The 11,364-nt window shown below is 43.8% G+C and overlaps 1 protein-coding gene across 1 annotated transcript in view; it reads right to left on the bottom strand.

Moving 5' to 3' along the window:
* Positions 1-540: 540 nt before the first annotated feature.
* The window catches only part of cxadr (CXADR Ig-like cell adhesion molecule), a 45,433-nt gene continuing 34,609 nt past the window's right edge, over positions 541-11,364 (bottom strand). Inside the window, 4 exon segments of the mRNA XM_080434893.1 lie at positions 541-2,788; positions 4,743-4,881; positions 5,299-5,421; positions 5,876-6,031. Of these exon segments, the coding sequence (XP_080291019.1) occupies positions 2,503-2,788; positions 4,743-4,881; positions 5,299-5,421; positions 5,876-6,031 (704 nt within the window). The 3' untranslated portion in view covers positions 541-2,502.

Genomic DNA, 11,364 nt, shown 5'->3' with positions numbered 1-11,364 from the left:
CGTTTCAAATATAAAATAAAAGCATAAGAACAGTGCCGTTTTTGAGTCAACCGTGCACAGGTGGGGAGTGGTGGGACCATAACCTTGGAACAGATTAAGGTAACGGAACAACAAATATCACGTACTGGTCATATTAAGTCCAGTCACATTGAGTCACACCTGTTTGAGTTGGTCACAAGACACTTAATCTGGCACCACTCTCAAGGCCACCTGGACAGCCAGCGTGACAGCTGTGTAGAAGTCGATAGGTACAACAAGGCACAACAGAATTAATTTGCAGCCTGTGGGCTGTACAGGAAACAAACTATGGACACTAAATGTAAGGCTGGAGGATTACGTCTTCACCGCAATTTCATTAATCAGAAGAAAATACTTCAACTTTTCTGACTGTTAGCTAGTTTATCCCATTAAGCATCTGTGTCACTTTTAGATTTGAGCTAAAAAGCATTATTTTACACTTTGGCTATTAAAAAATAGCAGATATACAAGCTCATAGCGCGGCACCGAGTGCCGCGCTATGAGCTTGTATATCTGCTATTTTTGACAAATTTAGAAAATTTGTGCAAATACATATTTTTTAAAGCGAACATTTGTAACTCAAATCTTTGCTTCTGGGGGTCCCTGGAACAAAATATTTTGAGATGGGGGTCCGCGGCCAAATACATATAAATTTTGGGGGTCCTTGACATGAAAAAGTTTGAGAACCACTGACATAGTAACATACGTTTAAAAAAAAAACTGTTAGGATTTAGAAGACATTTTGTAGAATCGGAACCTCAGGCCGTAATGCGTTAAAAGGAGGAGGACAATTTGTGATTGGTGCCTTTGGGACAACTGGTCAGTCACACCTACCATATGTCCAATCAGAGGAAAAATGGGATTAGTGAACACATGAATGACTCAGGGAATCTTAACATTTCCTCAGGCAAGCCACTACTTTGCGGAGTAGCATGTCAAGACTGTACCGTAAAACCTGTTGATGACTAACAATACGTGAATTAGCAGATATATGCAGTATACTGTTGCATAAACAGGCTCCCAGTTACCCTTACAATACAAACCTGCTGTATGCACAGCACCAGTGATTCACTATTCTCAGGCTTATCACGTTTCATTCATTTTATGGGCACTTCTTATTTACGTCCTAGATAGTGTGCCTCTGTACGGGTGTATAATGTCATTAAAAATTCCAATTAATGTCACCAGCCCTGCTAAGGCCTCCGCACTGACCATAGAAAGAAGCTTAATCAAGATATTGGCTCCTTGTAATGCCAACAGCAAATAAGGAGGATTAAGTACTTCAGACCTTTAGACCAGGGTCATAGATACCCCAGATGATAAATTAAGAGCGGCTGCTACGTGTTGCGTGTTTGGGGGCAGGGATGTTTTGTTAAGGATCTGAGGAGTTGGGGGTGGGGGGGGTGGGCTGTTTCCAGTCAAACATAATCAGATGAGAATGCTCAGTGAAGCTGCTTTTCGAGCCGTTTCCCTCTACACTGAGATGTGTCCTTCTTAGAACTTGGGGGGCAAGGGGCGGGGTAGAGTCTTTTGTTTTGTTTTACTCGGAAAGCCAAAACAATAATCCCCCATCACACGAGGCAGTGATTTGCACCGCCCCCTTCATTAACCACCAGCCAATCCTCTCCCACTCCACCCTAAACTAGCCAATTCAAACAGTAAACGGTTTAACAACAAATGGCTGACCTAAATGCTTCCAGGGCTGATAAATACCATATGACCAGTAACGTAACGAGCGTCTTAAAAGTCTAGTAGCGGGGAAGAATGGCTGCTTCGTTCAGTTCATAAATTCTTCATTCATTGGTAATTTCTTCATAAGAATTGATCTGCTACACTTCATATCAAAATACCCAGAGGTTTTCTTCACATCGTTTTTGTCTATGTTGAATTCTTGGAGTTAAATGGTAAAAAACAAAAATGATACTGTAGTATAGGCATTTCATCAATTAGACAGTAGCTGAGCTCTACTCTTCCCATCACAAGCCTTCCACACACTCACGCATACAGTTGTATTTCTATACATACATGCATACAGACCTACACGTCACTTACCCATGGCCGATCATTGGCCTGGATCTGCTTTGAAACACACAGTATTTATATGGGAAGGGCCATCAAAAAAACAAAAACAAAAACATGCATTCTAAATATGTACAATAAAATCTGTATATTGACCATTCAACTGTATATCCACACTACTAGTATGATGTTTTTTTTTTGTGTTATTGTTTTTTTTTGCCTTGAAAATCCAAGAAGTGAAATTCATAAAAGTATATGTAGTCTGTCTTCTGTAAATAGTTAATGTGGTTTGGTGTAGTTCCAGCAATGTACCACGTTCCTTCTCAGCACCACACCTGAGCCAGGCCTTCATAGAGGAAGCATCCATCCAATAGCCTGATCCTTCCTCCCAACTTCATTGGCTTGTGTGTGCGTGTGTCTCCCCCACCACGGTCCCTTCCCCCTTAAGTGAGGAGGGATGGCGGGTTAGACAATGGAGCCGTCCCTGTTCTGGGCAGGGATCATGACGGGGATGGCACCCATGCGACTGAGGTTGGGGCCGGCCATCTTGGGGGCGGTGGGCGGGGGCAGCGGCGCGTGGCTCGGGGGCCGGTCGTAGTCCTCCGTCGAGGGGATCTTGTCGTACTGGGGCTTGAGGGCGTACTCGTGCAGGTTGGAGGGCGACATGGAGCCCAGGGACGAGCGCTGGCTGCCCACGCTGGTGAAGCTGCGTGCCGTGGAAACGCGGCTCTTGGGAGGAGGGACGTCCTCCCTGAGGACACACACAGAGAGGAGGGCAGTGTTCAGACAACAAGATCGGGCTTTGATGCTTATTTGTGTTTTTAGTTTTTTTGACAACCTAACAATTCCTTTCCCACTGTGTGAAAGCATTTGACCGATGAAGTGACCGATTTTATTCTCAAGAATGAGCCACAGGTCAGAGGTGGAGGCACAGAGTTAGAAATAGAAAGCCATAAATAACGGGACAGAGTAAAAAATAAATTGGGGGCTGGGATGTCTGGTTTGGTCATAGTGAGCGAATGTTCGCCTTCTGCAGTGGCTGAGCAGTCAGACAACCCTATCCTCCCTCTGCCACCACATTAACAACTAATAAGCAGTGATAATCCAGTTAAGAGCTCAATCAAACTGAGCCTGAGGGGCCAGGGCACATTTGGTACACATATTTTGTTCATACTACAGCAGTTATCAAGTGTGCGTTTGTGAGTTGGGGGGGGGGGGGGGGTACAGTGTTAGTATTGTAATCCTCTTTGACCTACAATTGACCATATTCACATGGTGGCCATTTTGCTGTTACGTAATAATTGGGGATGGGAAAACCCTACCTAGGCGTGGGATGTAATACTTATTTGAGAATTTCAGAAATAACCTAAAAAAGACTAGCATATTATAGTGTGTATGTATATATATATAAAACATTTATGAATATTCTTTTTGCATGGATTTTTGTATTTATCAATATTATCAAATAACGGACCAAGCCTTAAATTGTTGTTAAAATGTTGAATTAAATTTAAGTATTACATTTTGGATATCGACCTAGCTGGGATTTAAGAGCAATATGGTCAATGTGACTGTTGCCATGTTGTGTTCTTAGATACAGTACAGAGCAGAGTAGCACTGAGTCCAGGGCTGAAAAGAGGCTCTGCCTGAAAATCCCCGACCAGAGGGAGACATGGGTTGGGTCTGTGTTTTTTGTGAGTGTGTGAGTGTGAGTGTGAGTGTGAGTGTGTGTGTGTGTGTGTGTGTGTGTGTGTGTGTACGTGCGCGCATGCAGCCAGCAACAGACAGGGGATCTACAGAGCAAACAAAAGCTTTCAAACTGATTACCACAGCCATTTATTTGCGGATGGGTTAAAAAAAAAAAAGGAAAAAAAGGAAACCGCTGATGGGGCGACAACCATTTTCATGGCCCAGTAGGCTGTGTGTGTGTGTGTGTGTGTGTGCGTGTGCATAAGAGTGGCCGGATGATGACATGAGATGGCGGTCAGTGTCACAAGTCCCCAGCTGCATTCTAATGGCTGCCCATCCACACATGTGCACACATATACATTCCTCAGACATGTTTAAATGTGACAGTTATTACTGTAGTTCACTATGACGTTACATGTGGGAGTTTGCTACAGTACATTAAAGTTACAGGATAACAGATACTGTATGACAAGTTGGACTGATATCACATTGACAACATGCAGGCAGAGACAGTGAATGAAATTAGCTACCATTTTGTTGACTACCTAAAAGCAGACAAGCCCTGTAATCTTTGGCAGCCCCCTGAGGAGGGCCCAGACCACAGGTTGGGAACCATTATCCTAAGCAGTCCAGGGACCCTCAGCTCAGGGTTCCTTGACGGGGTTCCAAATGCACCCTTTCAGGTCTGTAAGTCCAAATGGACCTGTTAAATGTAAATGTAAAATGGTCCAAATGGACCATTTGGTTCCATTTGTACACTCTCAAGAGTTATGGGGGTTCAAGAAATTAAAAGGTTTGAGAACCACTGAGCTAAACTACTGTAATAGTGTAAAATTCTTTCTTTACATGTTTGTGCTGAAGTTTTATTTCAACGAGAGCTGAAGTAGTCGCCTAGCAACTGTCGCTGTGGTCTCCTGGTTCCAACAGCTTGATGCACTATTATCATACCGTGAAAAAATTATGTTTTTTTAACCACACCCGATTCGAACAACGAATACGCGTTTAAGGAACAGTACCTGATTTCATTACAGATCTCCTTCTCATACTTCTTCTTGTGTCGAGCACGGAAAAGGCAGAACAGAATGATGGCAATGATGAGGAGGATGAGCAGCACCGCGATGATGGACCCCGCGATGATTCCTGCCGTGTTGGGGGCTGAACAAGACGATCAAACAACATGCGTCAATACATAAAGCTCTCACTGTTTGGATAGCGACTTAAATACAAACCTAAACTCATGTACCTGTAATTTTATCAAAATATCACTTTATTGGGTTAAGTTGAATTAAGATGAACAATTTGATGTGTCTTTTATGAGCTGTAACAAACTACAACAGCAAATATTCAGCTGTTGGACACAAATAAATGTTTGGGTACGATTGCCTCATCGGCATGCAAAATCCAAATTAGCACTGCCGTGTTTTCAACTCTTGTTACAATGCTCTTGGCACACCGGCAAACGATTATTGTAGCTGCCCACCAACTGCCCGGTGTAAATCTGTAAGGGTCTGAATGTGAAGTAAGCCGAGTACTGAGTGGTGCAGGCGGACAGGAAGCTGGACGGGCACTCACGTGGTGTTACACTGAGCTGTAGAACGCACTCCTCACTGCCAACACGGTTTTTGGCCGTGCAGCGGTACATCCCAGATGCTGCACCAGATGCGTTCCTCACGTTCATGGTGCCTGCAACAGGGTCTGGAGAGCAAGGATGAAAACATTTTATGAGGAAAAAGAGAATGTCTCCAAACTGCTTTTTTTGTTTGTTTTGTTTTTGTCATGGTCAGTCTCTGTTCTAACATTGCTGTACACATTGTTGTGAGGTTGTAGATCTGGTATTTTTCAATAGCCAAAGTCTAAACCAACTATTAACTTGCTGGGGACCCCTTGGAACCTCTTCACGGACCCCTGAGAACCACTGTTGTACACTGTCTGTTGACTGCAGCATCATGCTCAATGATATACAAGACAAATTCCCTACAATCTATCAATTCTTCACTTACGGCACTGACTATGAATGACTATATCTGTTGTAATAAACAAGATGACGCTAATGGACATTAGCCAGACCCCCAGCACACGCGTGTGACCTTTAAAAACCTGTCGGATTGTTGAGAAGCAATTTGTTTTCTATTCATTTATTTATTATTACCCAGAACAGCGGAGGCGGGTAGTAGCTTGGTGTCACTGGTCCTCTCCCAGATGTATTGCAGGGGGTTGGTGCCCTCACTAGATATGCACCTCACCACAACGTCCTTGCCCTCCTCCGTGGCGCCTTCTGCGTAGCACCTGGGCTTGGATGGCTTCACTGTGGAGAGATGACAAGTGGAGGAGGGGGGGGGAGAAGAGGAGGGGGACATTAGCTACAGCAGACACCCAGGTGGACCCATTAGCTTTAGACAACACACACAGACACACAAGACACCCTTGGACCAATTCAACCCACACACACCCCTCACCCTCGTTTCTCAATCTCTCACTCCCTGGTGTCGCAGGTTGGCTGTGTGTGTATGGGTGTGTGTGTGTGTGTGTGTGTGTGCGCGTACATGTAAATGTGTACGAGTGGCTCCTGCCGTTGACTTCCACTTGCTCATCAGCATCGAGTCCTCAGCATAATGAGAGCAGTAATCAGGGTAATTGATACAGATGCTGTCATTACAGGTGCTGTCAGTCAAGATCATGTGGATTGGAGAAGAGATGAGAGCCATGGTGCATGTCTGCGTTGCATACACAAACACATGGCGCGTGCACACACAACACACTCAAAGTGAAGGGAACTCTACATGGGGGGGAAAGCAAACATGCACGGATAGACTCGTCCTTAGGCAGTTTTTAGTGTTGGCAGGAGATGAGACAGGCAGGGAATTCTAAAGTATTCTAAAGCAAACACACCCAAATTAATAGCAGAGCAGTTCCAGTGAAATGCAAAAGGGCAGACAGCAATGTGGTCAGCCAGGCATTGAGCGAAGAGATGGGAAGACAGGAGAGAGGAGGGGAGTGAGTGAGGAGGTGGAAGGTAGAGGTGCTGTGGCGGCGTAGGAGGAGGTATGGGGTCGAGAACATCCGAGGCCACGTATTCCTAGATTCAACTCCATATTGTGTGTTTGTGTGTGTGCAGTGGTGGAAAGTAACTAAGTACATTTACTTAAGTACTATACTTAAAGAGCACGTAAAGTGAATTAAAATACAAAATACAAAATGTTGAGGTATTTGTACTTTACTTAAGTATCTCCAATTTCCAATACTTTTACTTCTACTCCACTACATCTCAGAGGCAAATATTGTACTTTTACTCCATTACAATTATATGAAAACTTTAGTTACTAGTTACTTTGCAATTATCAATTATTATATCATAAAACATACATTAACCACTTTATCCCTATTTTATACATATGCTATTTGAAAATAGCCGATCTACAAGCTCAGCTGTAGATCTGCCATTTTCGAACATTTTATTACTTTTACTTTTTAAGTACATTTTCATACCAATACTTTTGTACTTTTACTCAAGTAATTTTTTAATTCTGGACTTTTACTTGTAACAGAGTACTTCTGCATTGCAGTATTGATACTTTTACGTAAGTAAAACATTTGAGTACTTTTCCCACCACTGTGTGTGTGTGTGTGTGTGTGTGTGTGTGTGTGTGTGTGTGTGTGTGTGTGTGTGTGTGTGTGTGTGTGTGTGTGTGTGTGTGTGTGTGTGTGTGTGTGTGTGTCGTAGGCATGTCTGCGGGAGTGTGTATGTTGCCAGACAGTGCTGACATCACAGCGTTGTAATGAGCACTGTAATAACAAAAAGCCCTGGAGCTGAGCAGGGCTTGCTGGGGTGGGGGGGCTTAGCAGGCAGACGTGTGTGTGGATTAACACCAGACAGACAGCTCTGTCCTGTGGGAGCACTCCCACTAATCTAATATAGACAGGGGTCAGGATGGAGGGAGAGAGGGGAAAAATTAAACGAGTGCCGAGCGGATGGAAGGACGATTGGGTGGCAAGGGCTCCTAACTCCAACAAACTGCTCTTTCACCACTGACCGTGTGTGCTCACCATCTACACGCCACCCCTGCCCGCGCGCACACACACACACACACACACACACACAATAAATGTCAGCTCGCCGTGACATTTTGAATGCCTCTTTAAAAGGTGAAAGTCAACTCGACACATCCCTGGGCTCTGACACGCAGCTTCTCATATTAGCGGTTGCCGCGTGACGTGCGCAGATTTATACGTTTGATTTGAGGAAGAATGATGAGGTCAAAAATGTACGGAGACTAACAGAGGTTGGAGAACCACAGAGAGATAAAGGGACGAAGTGGGAGAGGGACAGAGAGGGAAAGAGAGAGAGAGAGAGACCGAGATAAGGGACGGCTGTTAGAACATAAATAGATAGGGAGAGGAGATTTATGAGTTGTACAAGGCTATACTGTGGCCAAGATAAGTGGAAAGGGATAGCTGGACCAGGGTAGCCTTTGTGGTTAAGGACGTGGTCAAGACCAAATTGCCAACTTAGCTTCGTTCAGTCACACCGACTTAATGGTACAATTTCAAATAATGAAACATGCCAGATCTATGCTCCGTCGTATGATGGTGTCACAGACATAAAAAAAAGCAGTTTTATAAGCTCACAACGCGTTGCACGCACGATGTGCTGTGAGCTTATAGATTATAGGTTATTTCTGGTCTGCGACACTATTGTAGTGGCCATGATGAGGAGCATTTTGACTGGGCTCCCAGGTAAAGGCAGAGCTGAAGTGACTGGGCACCATGTGTATGGATGAGGTCCAGTTGGAGATGGTGAGCGGTTGTGAGAGCTGCTGACGGGGCCTATTGAGTACACTGTGGTGGACTGCAGGTGGGCCCTTCTCCTCAGGTTAACTTCAAGGAGCACTTCACCCCTGGAAGAAGTTCCAGGGGTGACCACAGGGGGGACCACAGGGGGACCACAGCGTATCACTGCCTATAACTTCAACTCCCAGAATGCTTTGGTGCCTTGTGGCAGGGGAGGTTCCATGTGGGTGTGATCTCCAACAATAACATCCAAACAGCATGCCAGTGTCGCCATGTCTGCTTATTATAAGCGGCTTCTTTCTAAAATGTAGTTGATATTTGGGCTTGTTTCCAAATGTTTTGATTGCTGTTTAAACCAGTGGTTCTCAAACATGTTCATGTATTTTTCCACAGACCCCCATCTGAAATTATAATTTGTGGCAGGGAGCCCCTAACAAATATGTGTCAAAAATATTCCACATTTTGAAAAGCAAATAAAAATATTTTGCAAAAAAAAAAAAAAATCCACATTTTGGACTTTTTCCCCCTCAAGATTTTTTTGTAAATAGCAGATCTACAAGCTCACAATGGGTTGCGAAGCGTTGTGAGCTTGTAGATCAGCAATTTTCAAATATATAATATCCCATGTCTAGGTAAAGTGCTCTTGGCATAGTTATTTTTCTTTTGGGCTTGTTTTCATAGACCTGGCTGCTTATTTCTCTCACAATATCTGGCAACACTGGCTGTCCTCGCAAACGTTCAGCTAGTTACATATATGTCCAAGGATTCGTTAGTGATGTCATATCACTGGGACATCCTCAGTATCTTCATGCAGTTTCACTTCCGTGTCGCATAGTATTGACATCACTGTCACATCCTTGGTATTATGATCCTAGCCTTTCGTGACGGTGTTTGTTTACCAGCGCTGCTACTCCACGCTGTATTTTTTTTTTCAAGCTTGCGCTTATGAAACACTACACAGGATTATTATTTCATGTCAACATTCAAGTACAACTATCAGAAGATAACTCAGGTAAAGTAATGCCTCACTCTGCAAGGGCCGCTGGCCGCAGCTAATGGGAGTGGCCGAGTGGCGAAAGAAGGTTGAACAAAGTGTTACGGACACCCCATTGGGGCTGTCTTTTGAGATGGTCTGACTGAGACACGCCGAGACATGTAGTGCGGAAAGGAATGAGACCAATCTCTCATGATGCAAATAACGTCACGAATATTGCGAACATTACTAGATATCTAAAAACACAGATTATTCACAAAAAAAACCCAGGATCTTGTTTCTTCACTCCTAAACTTCATTAAAAGACCGAAAACTTCTTCCAGGGGTGAAGTGCTCCTTTAACTTCACTGTCTGTCCTCAGCCAAAGACAATACACAACTGGGGTAACTAGACAACCCCCCCGCTTAGTTCTTGAACTTGTGTTTGAGTGATCTTGTGTGTTACACCTTGATGCCGGTACAGGACAGGTAACACCAATGTTTGTGACGTGGTTTACTGTACTGTACGTATGGGCCAGTGTATGGTCTGTCCACCCACCCATTCTTGAGACCATGTTCTGTATATTGTGATGAGATCAACCTGAAGGTAAAACGCAGAGCAGGCAATATGTCCACCCCTCCTATCATCGCTTCACCCTGGCGCCAGAACACCTAGCTGCTGAGGTCAATACTAGCTACTGTAGCAGCATGTCAGGCTCTGTAGCCTCTCTTCCTGTCTCTACTCTCTACACATTTATAACTTATAACATTCCGGGAACGTTATGATAGGCTAGTGACCAGTGTGGTGACTAAATAGTTGGAAGATTTTGTATCAAAATTTTCATTGTTTTGGTAACATAGCGACTCCAAGGGTAATGGCAGGGTCTATGTAGCCTGCTCCCATGGTCTCTGCTCGAAGAGTCACTGGACATTAATGGGTACATTCATCTCTCATTAGAGCCAAGACAAGAGTTTAGTGCTTAGAAGTGCAACACAGGACTGCTAAGAAACTGGATTGTTTCCAACAACCCCTTCCTGGTCGAGCTTGTCGGTGCAGTACAAGGACATCCGCACATATGTAAGTTGACATTTCTAAATCTAAAGCACCTTCTATAAGGGAAACCGGTTCAGTAATGACACAATTCCAACCTTGTAACTATGTACTAAGCTGTGGCATATGCAAATCCCAGGCAGGAGGCAATTAAACGTTTCGACAAGGATGAGTCACTTGACCGACCAGCAAGGCCACAGTATGTGTTTGTCTAGGGAGTGAAACAGCTGGCTTACACAACACCTATGATGTAGCAGTCTGTTCAGCAAAAAATCAACATAAAACGTTTACCGTTTTGTTTAGCTTTTTTCATTTTTGGACAAGTGTGCTTAATTTTACATGCTCATGAAGATGCACAGGGCAGCGATGAATGGGCAGACAGAGCTTTAAAAGTATTTGATCAGACTGCAATAAGACAATGGCTGACCACTTCCATATATTCTGGGACTGTCCAATAACCCAAAAATACTGGTTAGAGATCGTATCAGATATCAACACGATAATGGGTTCTGAGCTTGAATGTACTTTTACCAATATTTACCTGAGTAACATACCAACCAAATTTAGCACTGCAGATAAGTACCTTCTTAAAATACTATTGGTAGCCGCCGGCAAGAAGGCTATAACCAGGAAATGGCTGGACAAAAATCCACCAACAAAGGGGGAGTGGATAGCCATTGTGCAGAACATATACGAAATGGAGAAACTAACATATTATGTAAGACTCTGTATGGATACATTTTATAAATACTGGTTAAAATGGATATTACATATGAGAATGGATATTCTGTGAAAGACCTTTAAAGATGTAGGGGTTTATATATCTG

This window comes from Gymnoscopelus braueri (genome assembly GCF_963280865.1).
Source record: "Gymnoscopelus braueri genome assembly, chromosome: 8".
Classification (NCBI taxonomy): domain Eukaryota; kingdom Metazoa; phylum Chordata; class Actinopteri; order Myctophiformes; family Myctophidae; genus Gymnoscopelus; species Gymnoscopelus braueri.
The sequence above is the reverse complement of the archived record's forward strand: the minus strand, read 5'-3'. Positions and strand labels throughout refer to the sequence as shown.